We start from the raw sequence: 25313 nt of genomic DNA, 5'->3' as shown, positions 1-25313 counted from the left end.
CGGGGGGGCGGGGGAGGCAAAGCACGGCCCGAGTGCCCCATAAAGCCCGCTCCCTTCTTTAATCCGGCCCACCGAGGATTGGCATGAAGACGATTGCAATCATACGTGTTCAATTCATTTCGAGCTAAGATTGGTCAATTAAAATGGACTTATTCATGTTTTATTTATGAGGTATTCATTGATCTCATTCAATTGATTTATTGCAAAAAAACAAAACAAAAAAGATCAAAAATAAACTATAAACTCATTTTTTTGATTTTAATCGAATCAACTCGAAATAATATCTATAGTTTACAAACTCAACTATTTTCTACACACATTTGAACTTTTTTAAACCTCATCTCCAAATGAATCTGTCCATTTTTAAAACTCAAGTGTGGCCCTCGATCACAAACGTTTGCGCAACTCTGGTCCAACTTCATATTACAGACAGTTAAGAATGTGAAAATCATACATCGCCTGCACTGGTTATCAAGAGTTATGACCGTCTTCTCACATAAAGTTCAACAATTAGATATATCATTTAAGGTGAAACGTATATGAATTCTGGTGCACGATATACAATGTGAAGCGCTTGCTTACTTAGTTAAGTCCATTTGATGACTTAGCCAGTGTGTAAGTATGAGTATGTGACCTAATGGTTGCTCAATGAGACGGAAATCTCTCGTATTAATGTTGTCGACCGAAAGGAAAGGAACGTTACAATGATTGATGCTTTCTTTTATTTTGGGGATGTGAAAGGTTCCTGAAAAGCTAATGTCAAAGGGCACGCTGGTGTCACGAAAGGACACGAGCGACGGCTTCCCCGCTGGCTGCGAAGAGCGGACAGAGTCGAATAACAAACAGCTGATTCTGACATTCACTTCTGTCGCAAGTCCAATGTGACACCCAACAACACACACATACACATTTTTATGTTTACTCTTTCTAGTGAATTGAAATTATCTGTAGTCGATTGCCTTCTATCCACAAAAAAAAAGATAACTTAGCATCACGGGTATCACTATACAGTATAGCTACTGCAACTTTGTATATTGGCGTCCGTACAGTATCTTGATGACAGTATACCTTAGTGGATGAGTCAACGGGTGCTCCTCTCTCCAGCAGTTCGTCAACTAGATCCTGGTGTCCCTCTTTGGCCGCCAAATGCAAGGCGTTCAAACCATTCTACGAGGATGACAAACACACATTCAATACCGCGAAAGTAGCATATATGTGGCATTTATAAACAGTATACAGATCCTGTGGCTCCTCCAGATTTCATGTATGGAGATGAGTCAAGTTGCTAGCAAAAAGACAAAGACAATCGTAAAAGGAAACCTTGGATTTGTAGCTGGCGGAGGTCATGATTATGAAAAAAATAATAATCAATACAATCGCGGACCCACATCCCAATATGAAAGTTTCCTCGTTGGCTCATAGCACACCCCTCTACAAACGTTTGTGGACTCAGGAGACATGAAACAAGAGAGACAGCATATTCACCTCATCTTCCTCTTCTTCCATTGTGCACTATTTTCTTCTCGCTACAAAAGTAGTTCAATGTAGTCTTGTTTCTACTGTTCACACCACTCCTTGCTACCAATGTCTCTTTATCTTGCAGTTCTTGCCACAATTTCTTCTTGTGGTTTCTTAAACCGTGTTGCCGGACGATGGAGATGGCGCACCAAACTATCGACAACGGTCCTGAGGTTTAGGTCCAAAGTTGCAGGCGTGTCCTCCTCCTGTTCCCCCGCGCCTGCCGGCTCAGAAGATTAGCCTGGCACTGCCGTCAACGAGAAGCTGCGATGTTGCTAACACGTCCGCTACCGGCGCACCCTTTCCTCACTTGTGCACGTACACACACACACACACACACACAGGCGCGCACACAAAAAATAAATACATGTGGACGCGTGCACGTGCACGGGGGTAAGACTTGAGTGCCTAAATGCCATAAGGGGTGTCATGTTACTGCACAGTCACAGAGGGTAAGCAGGACACCCAAGTACATAAAAATGGCTACTCATATTTAAGGGCAACTGAAATGTCATCCTTTCAAAAAGAAAAGAGGGCATTCGTCAGGGAGCGAGCTGTGCCGGTCACGAGGGTGCATCGGTGAGGAAGGTTGCATCATGTTTGTACAAAAGCACTCAAACGATTAAGAACAAAAGCAAAAACAAGGGTGAGCAAATACATACCTCAGGATTTGTTTATTATTATTATTATTTTTGTAAAGAAAATCGTTTTGTTTTTTTTAAATTAGTCGAACGTGGCTTTCACATGCAGTTTAGGTGAATTGAAGACACTAAATTGCCCAAAGGTGTGAATGTGAGTGAGAAACTTTTTTTTGTCATTTCAAAGTGGCCCTAATAATCCCACACAGTATAATTTGCACATCGCAACAATATATACATCTATTTTCTTACAATACATGTACATTTAGCCTCACCGAACTCCTCCCGTGCCCGGGTTTTGCTGTATCGGACCCCCTGATACGGGCCTGTACGACCGGAGTTAGACTTTGGTCCGCATTGCCGGCAGGAAGTCGGACTCATTTCCGGTGAGGGTCGGACTCCGCCAAGGCTGCCCTTTGTCACCGATTCTGTTCAGAACTTTTATGGACAGAATTGTGTGGTTCTGTTGGCGTCATCGAGCCGTGACCTCCAACTCTCGCTGGAGCGCTTCGCAGCAGAGCGTGAAGCGGCCGGGATGAGAATCGGCACCTCCAAATCCGAGACCGTGGCGTGCCGTCTCCGGGTCGGGGATGAGATCCTGCCCCGAGTGGAGGAGTTCAAGTACAGGAACAGGATAAGCGTAATACAAAATGGATGGATGGATTTGACGATCCATTAGGTACACCTGGCAACTATTACTATCATTATTAGAATTCTAATCTTCGCAAAGGTAGAGTGCGCAGGTGCACCTAACGATCTGGTGAGCGAGCGTATTGCGTGATGCGCAGTATGACATCATAATCCTCGCCGCTCCGATCAGGTCGGTGCTGTTACGCTGAGCTCATCATACGTTCGTGCGGTGACAGCGCCAGTGCTCTAATGCCGTCCCATCGATGAATTATAAATCGCGCCGCCTCGTGAGTCAGCGATATTTTTGCCGCTGCAGTGCCAAAAGGCAAAACTGAAGCAGCTTCCAAATGATGATCCTTTTTTTGCACATTGGAACTTTGCATGCAGCCGCGCAGGTTTAAGCTCGTCATCAAAAGGACACGAGCAAATCCCTCGCATGAATGTGCGCATGCATTTCGGGACACTACCCGCTTAACGCTTAAGATCATCATAAATCAATTCAAATCTACCTTCAAGCATTTCCTATCACTATCAATGAATCTCTGTATTTGGGAGATATTTGGGCCCCCTTCCTTGCAGAAGTATTTCTATCTATTTTATTTATCGATCTATCTATATTTCTCTCTCTCTCTCTCTCTCTCTCTCTCTCTCTCTCGCTATCTATCTATTTGAAGCCATTCGGAAATTGACTGGCTGGTGTGTTTTGTTTGGTTGGTTGTCCGACCGCTGACCCCAAGTGCGCTTCAGTTTGAGGTCACACACTGATGGCTAAATATTCTCCCCCGGGATTTTCCGGCAAAGAGAAGAATTTGTGCTTCCTCTGGCCGACTTGATTTTGTCACACACGTTCTATTTGAGTGATTTCTTGATGTGATCAGTGAAAATGAACCCAAAACATTTGATTATCCGCGGTTAATTCATGATTTGACAGAGGTGAAAATGACTTTTTCACACAGGGCCAGGTAGCTTTTGAATTGTTTTTTCCCCCCTTTATAAATTAAATCACCATTTAAAAACTGCATTTTATGTTTACTGTGCTTATCTCCTGAATGTAGACATTACTCCACAAATTCAGTAGAAAACCAAATCTGCAGTGCTCTTCAGTTCTTTTGTGGACCAGTCAAAATGGCCACATCACAAAAAGTGGAACGTCAGGTTTTGCCCCCCCCCAAAAACTGAAAGACAAAAGCCCACACGCACAAAGGCACAGACGCACGCACACTAAATCTCTTTTTCCCCTCTGTGCTGTAACTAAAAGCTTCATCTAGCTAACGGACCGGCGGCTAGTAAATCGACAAAATCTAAGCGAACTCCAGCCGAGTGAGATTAAATGTAATGTCCGTGTAACCTGACCACACATGCCAACAAATGTGCTACGGAGTCCAAAGCATCCCGTCAACTTCAATAATAAGCAAGTGCGGTAGAGGAAATAATGTAGGGACACACGCGCAGGTTTAAGAGCAATATCACTCACAGGGGATTAACATTTGGGCGGATTAGAGGGGAGGTATGGCCTTTTTAATTGTGGCCACGAAATGGAAGGCACAAACGCGCACACAAATTCCTTTGTATTAACAGAACTACATAGTCTGCCAACAAACATAACAGCTATTTTGTTGTTTTGACAGTCGGGAGCAGTATCGCCGACTCCAAACTAACTTTGGGAAGCCTTCGGCTTCTGGCGCCGCTCTTGATCTCGTCGCTGCTTTCCAAGATCTCTGGGTTCACTTCTAGTTGAACGTCGGACGTTATACCATCTCGGAGAATCCGCTAATGCCACGTTTCCTGGCTCTTGCCGAATGTGTGCACCCGCCCCCATGTCGGCAGATGAATACTAATTCATCCTGTCTGGAGAGGAACATATGCAGTGATCAACTCGGATCATTCAGCGACATGAAGTGCATTACAGGCTTTGGTTATATAACATCCTGACTCAGCTGACCGCTGCGGATAACGGCTCTGTAATTGTATTGAGTGCTTTTCGGCAGGCATGATTTGGATCTGCTCATTTCCTTTGGAGCAAAAATATCTCTGCTAATCACGGGTCACCCAATCTTTTACCCTAAGGCGGCGCTCGCGTGGGTCTCCTGCTTGCGAAATCACGTGTGGTGACGTGTCTCTGAGTCACACAGCATCGTGCTGTGCTCAAAGCAATCAAAAGTGTTCAAACCCCTGCAGTTCCCAGGCGTGTGGCCGCTGCTCTCATAGACACTTCGCCGCAAATGAAGGTAGTCCACTTGATTAAATGGATCCCGCACCCCCGTGAGAGCCCTCCTTTTTTCGACTTAGGAACAAGAAGAACAGGTGGACTCGCGAGGTGGCTGTAAGGACCTTTCCTACGACTGATACCGCCACGTGTCCGTACCGCACACTGCCTGCAAACCATACATGGCAACTGTAAAGCTGTCATTTACAGTGGACACGTGCATTGTATAAAACATGACAAAACATAAAACAATGCGAAGAAATAAAGTAGTTTATAAAGTGTAATCACTGCACGTTGGGAACTACAAGTACGCGCCTGAGGTGTGTGCCTTCAAAGGGGGCGTGGCCTAGTGGGTGACACGGGAAACATGGCTGTGACGTTATTAGGACTCCCGCTCGTGTTCAAAGCAGGACACGCCTCCGCTGCAATATGATTGGCTCCTTCATCGCGGAAGGGCAGGCTACGCAGATGTCACAAGATGACCGTTCCAAATGTGTGTCAGATTTGTCCAAAATACAAACGATCAAGTTAGTTAGGTTAGGGTTAGGGTGGGTGACGATGGTGCAGGGTTAGTGGGATTCATAATAACCCCCCCCTACTGAAGTCGCATCTTTTCCCGTCTGGAAGGAGTAGGGCGTGTCCTACCAGGATACAGCAGCCAATCATAGCGCAGCGGTACATGTCCTGCAGCCAATCATATTACAGCAGGGCGTGTCCTATGTAGCACACGAGTGGGATTCCGAATAACGCGTCTCTATGAGCCTCCGGACGTGAGTTTTGGCCTACTGCTGCTGCTTGCAAGTGTTCTCATTCTGTATTTGTTTATTTGACTGCTTGTACCGTACAGAAAAAAAAAAAACGGCTAAAAGAGCAGAGGGCATTGGGAGTCTCTTTTTCATTCCACTTCACTTGAGCGGTGGCGTATCTGAATCTTGCTCGTAAAGCAAGTAATCGAATAAGCGGCGGCACCTAACTTGAAAAACTTAATGCACTTTGAGAATAACGAGATCGAATTGAATAAAAACGTGCACGCAACGAGACAGTTTGAACGCAACCGGGTTGACGGCTGCTAAGATGTGATTCACTATTTTTTCTGAAGCTAGGTCATATATACGAACATGAACAGGCAGTTATCATCTGTCTTATGCAACTCGCCACCGCCGCACCCAGGATGCAGACATCTTGTTTTGTCTCACAGCAAAGCAATACTACAATATCAGAGAAAGAAAGCAGCAGGGACAAGGTGACCTTTTTTTTTATCTTCCAACTAGAGCAGAATCTATATGATGTTATAATTAACAGACTGTAATACATACATTTTACAAATTCAAAGAAATAGTTTTCAAACAATCTTTATTTGCAATCATGATTCATACGTCTCACCGGGGTGAAAATTGGCAGTGTAATATATTTTTTCCACACCATTTTTGAAATCTTTCTATTGTTTTATAAAATGTTACCCTTACCTTATACACCCGCACACACATGCACACACACCGGGTTATAAATAAAATAATGTCACGCACATCTTTGGTCAGCGGACAAGGGCTCAAATATGATCATCTGACACATGACAGATATTATAAAGGGCAGGGGTCTCCTGTTGCAGAGAGCAAGGTGGACTCTGTACGTGTATGTGCGTGCGTGCGAGCGCGTGTGTGTGTGCGCGCGCGCGCATGAATGAGCACGCTCGGTCCAAACAACAGCCACGCTGCTAGGGACAACAAACAGCAGAGTCGGAGGTGGGCAGCAGCCATTTCCTCTCAACTGACCAATTGGAGCCCAGACTAAAAATAGTCGCTATGAAGAGATAACAGTGTCATGACACAGCTATTTGCTTTTACACACCAGATACATGTACACGCATCTCCTTCCAATGCTTGAGTCCACCTTGTGACAACGGTGAATCATGTTGGTGACTTTTAGGTGGAAGATATTTTGCCCCCTCCTCTTTCCTTGCTCTTCAGTGGAATGCGAGGGAGGGGAGTGGGGGGAGGGGGGGGGGGGGCAAAGAGCAGCTGTTGGGGGAATGTCGACCCATTTAAATATGGTTCAGAGTATTGGAGCGGTGGGTGGTGGGCAGTGGTACTACGGGCAGGAATTGTTGAGGCGGTGGTGGCCGGTTGAGATCCAAACGCTGAGTCGGCTCCTTGGCGTGAAGTCACTGTGACGCAGCAGCGACGGGACTTTATGGGACTCGCGTCATATTTGGAGATTCAATACGCTTTTTTCACTTCAATAACTCATTTTTTTTAGGATTATTACATTCATCAGAAGCACAGTAGACAAGTGGTTAGCACGTCTGTCTCACAGTTATGAGTTTGGGGGTACGATTCCGGGCTCTGGCCTTCCTGTGTGGAGTTTGCATGTTCTCCCTGCGCTTGCCAATGTGCCGCCAATCATCCAATCATCCATCCATCCATCCATCCATCCATCCATCCATTTTCTGAGCCGCTTCTCCTCACTAGGGCCGCGGGCGTGCTGGAGCCTATCCCAGCCGTCATCGGGCAGGAGCCTGAACTGGTTGCCGGCCAATCGCAGGGCACATACAAACGAACAACCATAAAATAAAATAATAAAATAGATGGGCACATTTATTGAGAAGTTTAAAGTGGCCAGGTGATGAAGGGCCACCGCTACCCTTCCAAATCAAAGCAATGTTTAAACTTTTTATTTACGAGGGATCAGGTGCACGTCACACAAATTTTGTTTGTAAGTAAAATTCAGTTTCGGGTATCAAAACATCCCAGCCTTGATCCGAGAGTAGCAAAGCTTTATTTCATTTACATGAGCCAGGACAACCTTATCGTCCCCCCAAAAAATCGAATCAAATATCAAATCAAATAAGAGGATGATAAGTGCGCTGTAATGGTTTTTCCATGGAGTCTTTTTAGCGAAGCACCTGAAAACGGCTTCACAACGGTAAGTGGGCTTTTCTACCTTCAAGGAACTTTGGTGCGCTCTCCTCATTCATCTACTGATGACGCAGCATCAGGAGCAACCGGAGCTTGCTCGAGGACACCTCGACACGGTCACGAGCGACGTTCAGGTCGGGAGACGAAACATTAATTCGTGGGAGATTTGCACAGTGTGCGTCTGTGGGTGGGACAAATCCCTCGAATCGTGCAGACCTCCACCCAAGTCAAACAACGATGCGAAAACGTGAAAACCTCCCACCTAGTTTGAGGCAAGTCGAATTCTGTGAAACGCACAAGTCAAAGGAAACGTAGTCACTTCGGTGATTTACACTTCAGAGCTGCAGGGCCCGCAGCCTTGCCGCTAAAAGTACGCGGTAGTTACTGATACAGAGAATCAACGCATTTTTGCACTTTGGCACTCACAAATTCGTTTCGGTACTTCCATTCCAAGTCATTATGGAGGAAAACTTACTTTCACACATTTGACTTATATCGTCACACATCTCCATTACATACAAAATCAACTTTATCCATCAGCAGAAAGTTGTGATGGCATGGATGCTTGTTTGTTATGTTAATATTAAAAAATAAAAATAAAAATAAAAGCAAGAAGAAGTCCGTACTACATACAACACATAATCAGCGTGCCAAAACGTGAATTGTTCATGCCAGACGTTTCTTACCTGGTTGCAGGCGCTAATGTCAACTCCATTTTTCAAGAACTCAAGGACTTTCTCGATGTTTCCAGCTCTGGCAGCCCGCAGGAAACTGGTGCTGCTGTCCGACTGGAGGGAGGAAGCACATCGAAGCGCTTATTAGGGACTGTTGAATATCCCCATTTGACAGCTTTTTTTGCTGCTGCAAAAGACACGAAAGCTGCACGTCTAGCTGACACACGCACGCACGCACGCACGCACGCACACACACACACACACACACACGCAGTCTTCACTTCAAGACTGCAAAGACTTTGTAGTTCTTTGAAAGGTTTGTAATGCAAATTTGTGCAATACACATTTCACAGGAACACATTTCCTTGAACTTTCCTGTAACGCTGACCTCGTTATCGTCTAGGCTGCGAAGGAGACGAGCGGCGTGGTTCGGATGGTTACCGGGACCCTCGTCCTCTGAGCCGGATTGTGTGCCATCCAGAAATATTCCGCAGGACAACCTACACTAAGTCCTCCCAACAATCTCGCTGTAACATAAGTTACAAATGTCCAGACCAGCTGGGGTTTCAACACCAAATGATTTTCTATTTGTGGAAAGTCAATACATACAGTATGATTCACATGTTCAAACCTGTTCATGTCTGACATTCGCTTAACATAAATTCCAATTTCAGTATTATCAACACATTGCTCTTCCTCTCCCACTGCTACATTACTTTATCTCAATATATGAACTGCTTCATTATTGTATTTTTCCTGCAGGCCTGTTTATTGTCCACATCCCCGAGTTTCATTACGGGTGTCAGCGTCAGTCCGTTTCATTCGATACGACAACATCTAACATGGTTTACGAAAATCCCCCCAGCTCCAACTAAAGTAGGAATACAATGCGAACTTGATCGTAAAATACCAGCTTCAACGGCTCGCGTCATGAAAGCGCGTAGCCGACGTGCAATTTCTGCGGCAACCCCGGATCGCGTACTTTAGTGCTCTGTAATATTGGTGGAGCAGCCAGGCCACTTTCCGTGAAGTCGAAAAACAGAGTGAAATGACACAATGTTTATATTTTATGACATGATTCTCTGACTCGAGTTTTGTTCACCTTCAGCATGTCCGTAGCTGGGTGCAAAACTGTATCGAATTGTTCCTTACTTCTTCTGCAGGTTAGTTTAATTTGGGTTCTTCTTCAGCTTCATGTGATGTGCTTCACATTAATTACATTGACACGGCCCTCAATATACAAATTATATGACGCAAAATATGCAGGATAACTCTCAGCACATCAGACTCAAAGTCCCAATCACGTGCGGGTTCAAGCCACACCCCCCTGTGCAGGAAGAAGGGCCGTCTCTCTGGCGTGAGATGTCACAACACACTTTCATGTAAAAGATCCATTTTGAATCAGGGAAAATACCAAATTAGTGTGGAAAAAAAGCACGACGTTGCAGAAGCAGAACCTCCGGGTCTCTCACCAGTAAATCATTAGATCCGGATGCTCCATACAGCTCGCGCAAATCTTTTTCACTCCAAGTTGTTTTTAAAATTGGATCTGATCGGCAGGCCATACAAGTTGTTGCGTTGCCCATGATGACCAAATGTGGTCGAAAAGTCACTGCTCAACCTGGAAACTGAGACCAGAAGCGGCTTGATGAGGGATCCCTCCGTCCGAGTCTTCCCACTCGAGCCCGATTTCCGGACACTTCAAACGGTGGATGAATCCTACGGGCCATTAAACGTGTCCGCCGTTGCTTCATGTTGAATCTCAGCCACTGTTTTGGCTCATAACATCACTCTGTCCCCTTCGGCCTCCCCTTTCCCGAGTCCTCGCCAAGGCCCACAGTCCAGCCTCCTCCCTGTCAGCATGATAACAACTGTCAACTCTCCCGCCTTGGTTATTTTTACCGTCCGGGCCATCACTTCCGCCATCGTGCGTGCCCAGAGTCGGCTGCACGACAGTCGGGCTCGACCTGAACTCTGCGACTACTCTTCAGGAACGTCAAAATCAGGAGGTCACGCCTGGACAAATCACTCAGGTCACGTTTCACTATTTTGGAAATCTGATGGAAAGCCACTGCAGGTCGGATGTACCTGTTGTGAGGCCTGTTTCAGGTTTGAATGCGTAATTAATGTACACATTTGCGTTTACAGTGAAACACCAAATTATTCACACCCCAGCTAAACGTGGAGTTATTGGAGTTCTATTTTGCATATGTTGAACTGGTATCTTCTGGTGGAGAATTACGCAATATGTTATCTTAGACATACTGAACGGAACATCTTCTTCTTCTTCTACTTCTTTTCCCTTGGGCTCGTCCCGTGAGGGGTCGCCACAGCGCGTCCTCCTTTTCCACGTAAGCCTATCTCCTGCATCCTCCTCTCGAACACCAACTGCCGTCATGTCTTCCCTCACGACATCCATCAACCTTCTCTTTGGTCTTCCTCTCGCTCTCTTGCCTGGCAGCTCCATCCTCATCATCCTTCTACCAATATACTCACTATTTCTCCTCTGGACGTGTCCAAACCATCCAAGTCCGCTCTCTCTAACTTTGTCTCCAAAAAATCGAACCTTGGCTGTCCCTCTGATGAGCTCCTTTCTAATTTTATCCAACCTGGTCACTCCGAGAGCGAACCTCAACATCTTCATTTCCGCCACCTCCAGCTCTGCTTCCTGTCGTCTCTTCAGTGCCACTGTCTCTAATCCGTCCATCATGGTTGGCCTCACCACTGTTTTCTAAACGTTGCCCTTCATCCTAGCAGAGACTCTTCGGTCACATAACACACCTGACACCTTTCTCTACTCGTTCCAACCTGCTTGGACCCGTTTCTTCACTTCCTCACCATTGCTCTGGAAGGCAGACCCCAAGTATTTCAAGTCCTCCACCCTCGCTATCTATTCTCCCTGTCATCAGGACCAACTGCCTTTCCATTTTTCATCCTCTTGAATGCCTTTCCAAATTCCCCCTTACTAATCATTGCCACTTCCTGGTCCACCACACTTGCCTCTTCTCTCTCATTTACCTCATTCATCAACTCCTCGACGTATTCTTTCCATCTATCTAGCACACTGCTGGCGCCAGTCAACATATTTCCATCTATCCTTATTCACTCTAACCTGCTGCACATCCTTCCCATCTCTATCCCTCTGTCTGGCCAGCCTGTATAGATCCTTTTCTCCTTCTTTAGTGTCCAACCTGGCATGTCATCATATCCCTCTTGTTTGGCCTTTGCCACCTCTACCTTTGCCCTGTGTCCCATCTCAATGTATTCCTTTCGCCTCTCCTCGGTCCTCTCGGTGTTCCACTTCTTCTTCGCTAACCTTTTTCCTTGTATGATTTCCTGTACTGTGAGGTTCCACCACCAAGTCTCCTTCTCTCATTTCCTGCCAGGAGATACACCAAGTACTCTCCTGCCTGCCTCTCGGATGACCTTAGCTGCAGTGGTCCAGTCTTCTGGAAGCTCCTCCCGTCCACCGAGAGCCTGCCTCACCTCTTCCCGAAAAGCTGCACAACACTCGTCCTGTCTCAGCTTCTGCCACATGGTTCTCTGCTCTGCCTAATCTTCCTCCCCGCCACCAGAGTCATCTTACACACCACCATCCTATGTTGTCAAGCCACACTCTCCCCTACCACTATATATTGAACGGAACATAATATAACAAAATATGAATTATAAGTTAAATTTTCATACAGCTTTGAGGCTAAACAATCTTTTGGAGAATTAAAGAAGAATTCTGGCAACGGTCTAACTTTGAGCATCCTAATTGACCACACAATCATAATATTTTATTTCCCTGTGTTGAGAAAGGCTTGAATAAGTTTGAGAAATGTGACTATCAAGGGGCTTTAAAACAAAATGTATTATCTAAACATATTACAGTGTTTTGACACGGGTCATTTCAAAATTTGACCCAGGTATGAAAAATGCTTGGCCTTAACTGACTGTTGTAGACATTTTGTGCCAGAAGTAAAATGGATGGAATTTGCTTCCACTACAGCAATAGAAATTATGATATGGCTTCACCGAAACTACCTCAAGTATGTCCCCTTACTCTTTAAATGTCCCTGGAGTCCATCATGGCCGTAGCTATGAGATCTTTGGCGTCTGAGGTCAGACTGACTACATTATAGTGAATCCTCGCTATTTGCGGCATAGCCCTGCTGCCAATACTGAAAGCACAGTATGCAAATAATCAACGCCCCTTTCTAATTGTAGATCAATACCACAAGATGGCAGCAAAGCACTTAAAACTAAGAGGATCATAAAGCATCAACGTCATGCTTCTGGCATGTCAACTCTCAAGAAGCCATGTTACATAAATGAAAATTCAGTCATTTGGGCTTCGTTCACATGGCGCCAAATTGAGATTTTTTTGTTAAATGCGATCTTTTTCTGCAGTCATTCACATTACAAAAACGACTTCTAATGTGAACCGAATGCGTCCTTGAAGTGGCACACAAGCACACAAAACACGACGTCACGTGGCGCAGTGTGCTTACGGGAGTAAATGCAGCCCCTCGTCGCATTGGATACATATCTGATTTATCTAAAGAGGTCTGGGTAAGATTTGGAAAAAAATCGTAACTGTGCTGTGCACATTGACATGAAAAAAAATCAGATGGGTCAACGTATGTGCAGAAGTATCGGAATTGGCCTGTAGTGTGAACATAGCCTTATTCAATTATTCTTAATGGATTCAAGTTTTCTGTGACTACGGAAAAAAGCCTGCAAAGGCATTCTGCGAATATACAAATTCACCAATGCTGAACCGTGAATATGCGGTGAATATTCACGAATATTCACTGTACGTTTAAAAGACAGAAAGACCCACAACGCCACGGCCAAGCGTAATGCCGGCGCCGATTTCGTTTTGCGAAGGAACGCGCGAGGTCCACAGGTTAGGGGCGCAAATAGTCGACTCACCAGGCTGAGTGCTGCTCACCCCAAGCTTCTGGTTTCGTCAGTGAATTTGCCACAGCGCCTTTGAGATCAGAAAACGGAAAACTGAAAAATAATGGTCAATTTCAATTTGGCTCGGTTGGGTTACTTTAAGCCTGGTTGATCGCGGTCATCTTGGCATATGGAGACACGTGCGCACAAATGTGTGCCCACCGACTGAAGAGAATTCCAAACGAAGATTGACTTGATTGATTGTAATCTGTACTGCTGTCGAGGATTTGTCAGTCACCTAAAGACGGACACTGGATTATACACACTCTTCCTCCGTCTATGCTAATACCGAAGTATTTCAACTGTATTGCAGTAAAATGCAAGCTTAACTGTAGTGTACGTTAGTTCAAATTATGCCCCATTTCCTGATTGCTGATTGTTTTGCATGAGAGACAGATTTTTTAATAAAATCATCTTATCTCAGATCAGCTTTCTGCAACTGGCCACCTCCCGCATGATGATGAATAAAGTAAGGAATCTGACATTAAGCAACATTTCTTCCAAAAAAAGGAAAAGCCTCTGCAAGAGAAATTAAAAGAAAGGGCAAACGGTAGTAGAAGAATATATGCCGGTAGTTACTTGGAGTAAGCAAATTTACTGTACACGTACGCTTTCTCAAAAAACAACAACAACTGTGCAACACAAATCAACCATGAACGTGACAGCTAAATAAAGTACACATTCAACAAAGTCCTGCTAACACAAACACAAAGAAACGACAATAATTAACATAATAAGGATGTTAATTCCTGCAATTATTCAACATGGATGATAGATAACGAGATGTGCTTAAAGGCATTGAAACCAAGTGTTGGAGTTTGTATGATTCCAAATTTAGATGCCAATATTTTCCATATTACCTCCAACAAATATCAGTTATCAGCCTCTTTGGCTAATAATCGGTATCGGCCCTAAAAAAAAAAAAACATCTCGGTCTACCACGAGTCGAGCGACACCATTGGCTTTTCGTGGCCACTGGAACAAGCAGTTGGACTCGGCGCTGCGACAAATGTGTTTTACCTGCCGCTTTCGCTCGGCTCTCTCCCGCTGGCGCCGTCGCCTCTCGCGTTCTTTCTGCAGCGCCTTGTACTCCGGATGAAGCTCGATCTCGCGCGCCTTCTTCAAGTGGGCAGCAGCATGGGCCATGACCGCAACTTCCTAACTCGGACTGTCTCCGCCGATCAATCGATATGGGGGGGGGCCTCTCAACTGCCTGCCAGGTGGCAGTAAGTTCCAGTAACATGCACTTTACACAAGTATTTGGACATTGAAGTTTTCCGATGTAAATTAATCTGAGTTGGATCTGAAAGAAAAAAAATCCCGAGAGTGAAATGCCTCCAAAAATGACCCTTCCTGGAATATCCCACAAAAACTCCTCTCATCCTTCACTTTCATCGCCACACTGATGGGAGGAAAATGAAGACGCTCGCTCCCACGGGATCACACACGCACACACACACACACTCACACATCCACTTATATGGAACGCAAATCAGGCATTTGTGTGGACATCGTGACAGAAACGGGTGGTGAATGATGACAGTAAGACTCATCCATTCAGTCATTATTTATCCTCACACGCAGGATACGACCCAGTCCAGATGCACGGTACATGCAAACGCTTCCCCGTGCGAACAGATGTGGCTTTAGCACATGTGTTCTGTAATGCATTAGTGTGCGCGCGCGTGCATGATGAGTGTTTGTTTGTATGTGCGTTACAACGTTCGGCGTGTAAGAGGTTTAGCGCAGCTGCAAGCCAACAGTCAAACTGCAGCTACAGCCAAAGCTAATCTCTCCACTGTTGTCTCAAAAATACACACACTCAAAAAATTTTTTTAAATCCTTACACTTTGGCATGAGAAGCCCAAAATATTAATAGTTGAAATGATAATAATTTTATTGAGCGGGGCCGTCAGGGACATAGTTCAGGATTATGCTCTAACACACACATGCACGCACGCACAATTGAAACGGTCTCACACACGCACCTGCATTTTTTTTCTCACACACAATACTCAAACGCTCTCACACACGATATTGAAACGCGCATTCCAGTCTGCATGATGTTCAGTTCAGTATGATGTATGAGAGCATTTGAGTAATGTGCATAGTGTGTGCGTGTGTGTTTGGGTGTGTGTGTGAGAGACAGTGTTTCAGTAGTGTTTGTGTGAGATCGTGTCAGTAGTGTGTGAGAGCATTTCAGTTGTGTATGTGAGCAAAAAAATAAATAAAAAAAAGAAAAAACTGAAAAAAAGAGTGTGTTTGAGTAGCGCATGTGAAAGTGTTTCAGTTGTGTGTGTGTGTGTGTGTGTGTGTGAGAGAGAGCGTCTCAGTGGTGTGTGTGTGTGTGTGTGTGAGACTCATCCCGAATGACGTCCCCAATAATTCCTCCTCTCGTTACAAGAGCGCCATCCTTCCACGGCAGTTTCGGCTGCCGGTCCAGTTTGGAATCCTCTTGAAAGTCCTCCAGGCCGACCGTAAGGTCGCCCGTCGGCCATTTTATAAAGATCGCCGTCGCTTCTCACCACTCGACCGTCCCGCCGCAGACGCTTCATTGGCTCGGCTCCCCTCGTCTGACCTTCTGACCTTCTGACCTGCGCATTTCTCTCTTCAAAGCCAAATTCAAAACACATCTGTGACAATGGTGTGTCATACGGGACCCCCTCGTCTTGTTTTCACGGTGCGGATTTTTTTTCGGGTGTTCTTAATTTTTATACCTCGATTTGACAGTTTTATTGTATGGTTCGCCATAATAAAATGCGTTACTGTTATTTTTACTCCCCCACCCACTTTTTGTTTTATTTCTGAGGGTGAAAGGAAGAGAAATAACGTTGAAAGGAGCTCTTACTTCAGGTAGCCTTCCATCACCGCATTTAACGTTTGGTAACATTTGTCACCTGCAAAAATTGAAGACGGTTCAACGGTCATTTCTTTTAATGCAAATTCACAATTTGTTTTGTATCCAAGGAAACCAAATGTAATGGAGATCATCAAAATCTAATCCAATGAGATTTGATAGAACGGGATTTTAATTGCTGCCATATGTGCAAGATGGAGTTATTGTTTTAATCTTTTATCCACAAACCTAATTGCATTAAAATTGGAGAAGATTTGAAAGGGATATTTTCCATTTTCATTTTGAACAATCTAAGTGATTTGTCGATCATTTGTATCAATATCTATTGAAAAAGATAACTTTGTGGTGCACCCACTAAATTTAATTGGAAGAATGAAAAATGGGGTGAAACATTTAAAAAAAGGTAGCCAGGAAGTTGTAGAAAAAAGTTACATTTACAAACTGAAAACTCCATTTTGCAGCCTTTGCAAAACAGTTTTTTTTTTTTTTTTTTGCATAGTAAAAGAATCCGAACTGGTGCTTTACTGTGTGTATGTGGCGTTTGTATGGGTTTGTTTGGTGCTTGTGTGGGTTTTCCCTGGGTGCTGAGGCTGCCTCCCGCGTTCCCAAAACATTCCCGTCTGGCTAATTGACGACGCGAAAGTGTCCACATTGGTGGAAGCGAGAGCGATGGGATGTTTGTTTAAATGTGTCGACCGTGCGATGCACGAGTCAGCGGTCCAGGGTGTCAGCTGGAAAAGGTTCCCCTGTCACAGTGGTGTCCAATGTGCTCGAAATGACGCCCCCTAGCGGCGGTCTGAAAGAAGACTGCTTCTGGGCCTCGCCTTTGAGGTGAATTTTGTGCTGAATCAGCTTCTTCGAAGGCCTCGGTGAGAACAGTCACTCGAAATTGTTGCTCATCGCAAAAGAAGCAGAAGCCATAGCAATGATTCCACCAAAGAAAGCATAGAGAGCCTTTTTTTTTTTTTTAAACATGACTTGCCATCTTCACTAATGCCCTAAGTGAAATCAATAGTTTGAGCGATACGAGAGCATTTCCCCCCCTTTTGATGCTTTACGTAATAATGCATCAGAGAAGAATAGGAAGAGGGGAGCGGAGGAGGAGGAGGAGGAGGGTCAACTTGGCTACACACTGTCGTCTCTCTATGAGCCAGCAGAGATGATGGCGCATACCACTCAGGCTGCAGGGCGGGGGGACAACAGTGGACAAGCAAGAGCGACTCGCAGACTTCTGCAACACCGCCCCCCCCCCCCCTCCAACCCCGGAAGTAAGTCGCCCCCGCGTCGCAACTGCATTGCGCCCTCGGCGGTCCACACAACTCATGGAACAGCGTGCGACAGGGCGTGTGCGTGCGTTCACGTTGTCGTCAAGCGTGCTTGTCACAAGGTTCAGTCAACGCACTCCACTCTGACATGTCATCACTCGTGTCCTGAATCCCTCCAGCCAGCATAACTGATTGATGATGATCTGCAAGTGACTCTAAACTGGACTTGCACTCGACAAAAGGATAAGAACTTCTCTGTGGGCGACAGCTGCACCTTCAGCGCCCCCTGCCGGTGGCATCTAATTCAAGCATTTTTTTTTTTATATACACTGTGTGCGAGAGTGCGCATATTTTGAAAAAGTTCAAATGTACATCAGGTTAGACAGATACCCTATAATAACATTCTTTTTTTTTTTTTTTTTAAATACAAACCCATACCACCTGTGTTGTAACCATTTTTTCCCCTTCTTTCAATTCTTATTGAATTATTCTTGTTATTTGAATACTTAATCAGTTTAAAGTTCAATCAAATGTAGCCACGGTGACTGTACCGCCCGTCTCGGACCCACATTAAGATGAGAAAATCAATCAAAAGATCGATTAGCCTGTAAAGTGATCCTAAAATAGGGCGCTAACCGTCGATTGCCGCATGTGAGTTTCAGGAGGAGGTGGGGAGGTTGCGTGAAACAAAACGGACCAGAAGGAAAACAACAACAGGAAAAGGCTGCAAAACATACGAAATAGTCTTTGTGTTCACGTGTGTGTTAGTAAAACAAGGAACATTTTGTGCGTACGCATCAAGCGCCGATCAATTGTCTTTCATTGATCCCTCCCGTTGCTATCATCACATAAAGGCGCTTGGGAGAATACATTCTGTAATAAACCGAGGATACAAACTCACTGGGTACGCTCGGACAATAAAATGAGATTCAATACAAATTGTGTCTTGACAAAAGATAATTACGCTTTGTTTGGATTGATCGGTGGTTGCAGTTCGCACCGATTGCATCCGACGAAGTGCAGTTGAACAGTTCCATCGGAGAGCAGTCCCTTTTGTAAATATAGAGCCATCCATCCGTTTTCTATCGCACTCATCCACACGAGGGTCCCGGCTGAGCGCGAGCGAATCGCGGCTGACTTTGGGCGCTGAACTGATCGGCGGCCAATCGCGGCGGCACATTCGGACAAACAAGCGTTCGCGCTCGGGACTCTTCAATTCATCGGAAAAAAACTGCCCCCCCCAAGTCATTTCATGTCGCCCTTCATCCTGTTAGGACGGGCTTCACTTTCTGTCCGCTGTCTACCTTTTCGATTAAAAGAAACAACAAAAGCATTCACACATGCACACAAAGCGCGCTCCGTCACCAAGCAACAATCTAACTTCAAGTGCCTTTAAGCATCTTGCAGGTTTATTTTTAGCTCATTCTGACCTGAACTACAATAAACCCGCAGCCTGCACACCGAGGAGAAAACACGCCCGTTGGTGTGCTTCACAATGACGACATAGACCTGAAAAAACCTTTGCCGTGTGTGATAATTGATCATTTGTTATGACGCACGGTTGATCTGACAGCATGATGCTGCAGCCATGATTTCACGGCAGGAGAGGCTCGCTTGGAGTCGCGCCATTTTTCAGTTAACCCGGTTAAGCGGCATAGCAGTAGAAATGGCGTGGAAGCACTTCCTGCCTTTGCCAGCATCTCTGAGCAATGCCGTCATCTCTGCAAAACGTCAATTATATTCATGGTATTTGGGAGAAGAAGAAGAAGAATGATAACAACAACAACAATAATAATACATGACTGACATCACATCCTTGTTGTCATTTCCAAAACGCTAACGGCTATTTCAGTTCCAGCACACGTTCTACTCGGCTGTATGCGTGTTCTGTAAACAAGGCCCCGTCTGCTCCTGACTTGGAGCATTCGATTCAGTTTCGAAGGAAAACGTTACGCGATGTAAACTTTTGACATCAAATATTTGCCCGGACGATTGTATTCCGTTTTGTTCAGGTCAAACCTTCAGCCGGACTTCAACCAGACACGTAGCATAATCTCTTTTTCTGCTTTCTGCCCCTCACTCGGTGGCTTCAGCTCCCGATCGAGCGTTCGGCGATTTGAATCTCCTGGCGAGAGCGCGACAAAGTCAAAATGCTCCCTTGGAACGCTAACTGGTCTTTGAAACAGAATCACCATTTTAGCGTGTTTCAATCGAAAGCCAACGCGCTGTATAAGCGAGATAACATTTTAGACAATGATTTGGCACACAGACACGCGTCTCGTTCTGTGCCCTCGGGATATTGATGGTGCGCTTCAGCTGAACTCTGCATCACATGACTGATTCCAGAGCAACATGTCATGTGACCACCCTGCACCAGTGTTTGTGTGCATTCGTCAGGATTGCACAAAGGCTGATTTTTTTTCCCCCCCCCCTTTCTTTCTTTCCAAATTCATCAAAATTCCCAAAAGTGGAACAAAGGCCGTAAAAACACTTGGATTTGTAGCCTTTTGTAGCCAGACAATGGCCCCACTTCAGTGGGTGTGGCAATTTGCAAGAGGAGGCGGGGCTTTTACAGAGATGATGTCACGCTCAGCGATCGATGACCGTCAGCCATCGACCGCCGAGCCCTTTTAGGACATGACTTCTTGGAAACATCAGTTGTGTCTAAAACACAAGCCTCCTAATGACGTCTGCTGTCGGAAAGGAACCGACGCGCTCCCGTTTACGGACAGTAATGGATGCACGCGCTCGCAGATATGATTTCAGTGTCATTTTTCGGGCCTCCCGTAGCTTTCAAAGGTCACGGCCGTAAAGCACGCAGAGTGCAAGCAGCCTCTCCCACGAAACCAAATACTCAATCAAATCTAACACCACGTGGGACACGCACTCCCACGGGACCGCGCGTAACGACATGGCGACGAGGCTGCGAGGGGAAACCTCGATGGAGGCACCTGGAGAAAGCGGGCTGGCGGCGGCGGGGAGGGGGGAGACCAAAAGACCGCGCCCTGTAGCGGCCCTGTCGAGCCGAGACAGGCGCAAGGCCCGCTTTCAGCAAACATCTGACGGATGACGTTATCACCGACACGACGCCCTTCAGTGGTGTCGCCGTCGAGTGAAGGAGGCGCCGCGGCGCGCGGGCGGATCGGCGGCGGCCTTCCAGGCAGAGCGCCGCATTAACTGATTGCTTTCCCTACATCGAGCCGCAGACCTCACAGCCTTTTTTTTTTTTAGTCCCGCGCAGTCTCAAATATGCGAAGCACACAGATTTTGACATCGATCGATCTGTTCAGCGCTTCCTGTAGACGACACCTGATCGATGACTTGTTAAACATAACAAGCATAACACATCAGTAGAATCCAAAACATGCGAGCGTCAAAAATGTCCACGAGTTCTCTTCGGGCCGCCGTAGCCGTGATATTAATATTCGACTTTGAAGTACAACGCGTGTCCTTTGGGCATGCGCGATGTCATGCTTAATACGAGAACAGCCCCGAGAGCCCAATGGGAAATATAATAGGAGTATAATATTGTTGTGTGCGTGTTGGGACAATGGAAGGAGAGAAATACATCAGCAAGCGACCTCGTGCAGCCTTGGGCCGATGTTTAAAGCAGCGACGGTAAGAAGGGAGAATTACAACAGCTGGCGGCAAAAGTGGGAGCCTTGCAAAACGCGCAATCTTCAAAAGACGGAGAATGTTGAGTTCGGAGACCAAATCGGGAACGACAATTGCTGCAAATGCAAAATCTCGTATCGAAAATGGGACTCTTTCGCGCGACTTCATTGAATTTCACATTCATCAACCAATTGCAAGAAAAATTCTATTCTGACAACTGTACGATATTCTTATCACGAGTCAGCAAAAGTGAGCCAATGAGATTATCAGGAAGCTTATAACGTTTTTCCTCAAATAGGGCCCTCTGCTGCATCTCACGATTTTTCACCAGGTGCATAGTTTAATCATATAAAGATTGTCGTTCGCATTATTTAGATTATTTGAGATATGAATATAAAATGTGATTTATGGTTGCGACCGACTGCAAAATGATTCAAAAGAGAATCTATTCCCACCGGAATGTTGATCTCATCTGGTGTCAGCTTGCTAAGTGGATTGAGGCACAAAGTGATTCGAACGTATCGCGGAAAGGGAAGCACGCGCGAGTGCGCGGCTATACCCGGAACCCTGAGTGAAGTGTACACTCGCGCACGCGCGCACGCAGGAAAAGGCTTCATGAAGTCGGGCAATTAGTCAGACGGAGAAGAAGAGTTGGACACAACCAAGTAGGAGCACTTCGTGTTTCCAATAGATGGCTTTTGGGCTGAGTCAACACGACGCGGTTGCTCTGGCGTTCCGACGGGAGCCTTCGAACGCGCAAGAAGTCCATTGATGACAAGCCACGCCTCCAAATCTTTCTGCTCATCTCCAGCAGGAAGGACTTTGTCAAGGCCATCGTGAATAATTCACATCCAAATGCATCCCGCCGCCCCAGCTCCAAAAGCACCTGGCTTCTATGGGACGAGAACGTCTCCGCCATCTTCTTTTTCTGCCTTTCTTCCGGTATATCCTGAACTCTCGCAGCCATGACCAGTTGATGTCTTTCTAAAATTGTATTTTGACTGCGTGTTTGCTGAGAGGAGCAACCTTCCCTCGAACAAGCATACAAATGAGGCTAATCGTAATTTACGACGCTTCCTTCCAAACGTTCTCGAGAGGGTTAGGGTAAGATGACGTCATAGATAACTAGGTCACCCAAGCTAGTTATGAAGTACACCAAAACAGCCGAGTAGACAGCTCGTGTACCCGAGGGACGTGACGCCGGCTGAAGGCAAATCTAAACAGGCAGATGCTCCGTCGACTTTCTTACGAAGAGTCGATGAAGGGATGAAAAATGAAGGCTGAATCACACAAAGGATCCAAGTCACGATTCAATACAAAGTACGTTATCGGAAGTAAGGAGTGATTTCCGTGCAGTACGAGCTGTTGTAACGAAAAGTGTGATCGTAGAAAAACGTTGGCGCTTGTTTCAAAATGAAATCAGAAACTGTATTTCTTCATATACTAGAACATGGCAAGCACGTGCGTGAGCATCAATCAGATTTTTTTTTGGGGGGGGAGGTGGAGTATGGGGACAAATCTCTTTATCGATGAATTCATCAGATATTGGACTAAATCCCTTCATCCCCCTTGAATGTAAAGCGTTCATCTTATCACGGCACGTTGGTCAATTCTATGCTTCTTCTCGATTCCGGCTACACATCGCAAGGTCCACAAAGGCACGCTTGGGCAAGAACCCCCTTGAACACATATGGGACGAACTGAACACGGATCGTCGTCCGTTCTGGAAAAAGTCAACATTCGGATGCGGATACGGGTTATATTGGCTTGTCGCTATTTTCACGAAATGCAGGGAATTGTGAATATCAGTCATCACACGATAAGGTGTTTAGACATTTGTAAGATGTTCAGAATCAGAATCATCTTTATTTGAATTTGTCGCCGGAGCCGCTCTAGTACGACAACAGACAGACAAAAAAAAATAATCCATTTTTAGGACAGAAAAACACACGACGGAGAGTCGCAGAGCCATGAGCTATACCGTTTCAACAGGAAACCGTAACGAGGATGCGGGCCATGGACGAAATGGACTTTGACACCCCCGCATGTGGGGCATCCAAGGCCAGATTGAAGAGGAATCAGCCTTGCCATTGTCATCGGGACCAAAAAAAACCATCACTTCTTCATCCAGCCATCTGCTCTACGGCTTGTGTCGGACAGGCTCATTCACGCGCGTGCCGCACGCAACCTATGCCAGCTGACCGAGGCCCAGATGTGGGCACACCTCGGGCTGGTCACCAGCCAGTCGGAGGGCGCACGAGGGCAAGGAACCCTTTGCGCAAATTCACAACTAACGACGGTTTAGAGTCTCCAATACACCAAACGTGGAAGGAAACTGCAGAAACCCCCACAAAAGCACAGGGAGAACATCCAAAGCGCACACAGGAAGGGCAGAGCCCACATTCAAACCCCCAACCTCCCAGCTGCCATGAGGCAGACGTGCTGAGCGCCTCATCTTCGTCAACTGGCATTTGAATGGATGCTGAGTCCCAAAGTCGTTGCCCTGATCGCTCATTAAGGCTCCCGTCTGCAAAGTGGAGGCAAAAGCAGCTTATTGACTTTTGCGTCGCGCGTTGTAGATCGGAACGGGACAAAAGACAAAATGCAACTTTTCTCAAACAAAGCTTGTCCTCCTCTTTGTGATGGCAACCAATCGAAAAAGCCAAAAGCCAAAATCCGAAGACACTCTCAGGTGCGAAGGTGCAAACATTCCCCCCCCCCCTGAAGTCCAATAAATGAGTGTTGAGTTGCTGCTATGGCGTCACACTATTTCAACGAAGAAAACAACAACAACAACAACAACAACAACAACACAAACACTTTGGTGGGTGAGGATGCGAGCAGACGTCACAAAGGTGCCGACGGCTATTCTTCTTCTCATTACTTCTGATTAGCTACAGCAGGCAACGTGCCTGTCAATTTTCGTGGCGCACGCCTGGATCATTTTTCAAGTCCGTTGATCTCATCAGTGGCCCCACCCAATGATGATGCACGAGTGAAGTGGCCGTGACTGAAATCGCATTCGTGTCCGCGAGAAACAGCCCCAAATCAACACCTGCTTCTCCGGGCCAATTAACAGGACTTTGACTTTCAATATAATTGCGGCTCGATAAGACACGAGGTTGACTTGTTGTGGATCGAGACGGGCCTCGCGTTGTTGACAAGTCGACACTCGGCCTCGTCGCCATCATCAATGAGCGCGGGAGCGGGCGCGGGAGCCCCTTTGGCTTCTTCTCGAGCGATCGCAAGCTCCGCGTCGGGCGGAAGACACGGCCGCGCCTATGCGCGCCTATGCGCGCCCCCGCCCCGCAGCGGATGACACCCACCTGCCGTATCCGGCTCTGGTGCAGCGGCGGCGGCTGCACGCCCTCCGGGGACGCGTTGTCGGAAGAGGCCAGTTTGAGGTCGGAGCCGCCGCCCCCGGAGAGAGCATCTTCGGGGCTGCCGGACATTCCGTCTGGCTGCGGCTGGAAGTCGAGCGACGGCGGGCGGCGGGGGGTCCTCGAAGCGCTCCGGGGTCGGACGTCCGCGCGCGAGACAAACGCGAGCGTGGCGTGAAAAGGCCAACGAGCGCTTCCTGTGCGCGAAGGGTGCTGCTGTGGACGTGGACGTGAACGCGCCTCTGACTCGCTTCCCCGGAACGCTGCAGAATCGATGATGCGTTCGCGGTCGTTCAGTAACGCCCGAATCCTCGCACCGACAACTGGAACAGATCACATCCAAATACACGATGTTGCGCTCCCCCCCCCCCTCCCCCAAAGGGCAAAGCGATCATATGGCACTTCCCTAAACGAGAGCTCGCGGAATTGCCCGATGGCCGATGGAACCTGAACGCAACGACGCGCAGGACCCACCGCGTTCCCGTTTTGCCTCTGTTGCCTCCACCCCTCGCGTATTCCACTGCAGTGTCCGCGCACGCAAAAGTTCGTCGCTTGCGATGAGTTGGACTCAGCTCGGACGAGAAAAGCTCCTCGGGGCTGACAGGGAAAATGCTTTGAATCTCGTCTTCACGACACAATGTACAAATGACTAGGTTTTTTTTTAGCAA

General features: G+C 46.5%; 1 protein-coding gene across 9 annotated transcripts in view; it reads right to left on the bottom strand.

Moving 5' to 3' along the window:
- ank2a (ankyrin 2a, neuronal) overlaps window positions 1-25006 on the bottom strand; it is a 90148-nt gene extending 65142 nt beyond the window's left edge. For 7 of the 9 annotated variants that reach the window (XM_061679048.1, XM_061679052.1, XM_061679050.1 and 4 more), the window contains exons 1-3: window positions 14549-15272; window positions 8594-8695; window positions 1069-1167 (exon numbers count right to left, since the gene is read on the bottom strand). In XM_061679048.1, the coding sequence (XP_061535032.1) occupies window positions 1069-1167; window positions 8594-8695; window positions 14549-14674 (327 nt within the window). In that variant the 5' untranslated portion in view covers window positions 14675-15272. Of the gene's footprint in view, window positions 1-1068; window positions 1168-1485; window positions 1828-8593; window positions 8696-14548; window positions 15273-24591 lie in introns of those variants that run through there. The other 2 variants (XM_061679049.1, XM_061679055.1) reach the window with 2 other exon arrangements.
- Between the last annotated feature and the right edge of the window lie 307 nt (window positions 25007-25313).

This window comes from Phycodurus eques, chromosome 6 (genome assembly GCF_024500275.1).
Source record: "Phycodurus eques isolate BA_2022a chromosome 6, UOR_Pequ_1.1, whole genome shotgun sequence".
NCBI lineage: Eukaryota > Metazoa > Chordata > Actinopteri > Syngnathiformes > Syngnathidae > Phycodurus > Phycodurus eques.
This window is presented reverse-complemented; position numbering and strand designations above follow the sequence as displayed.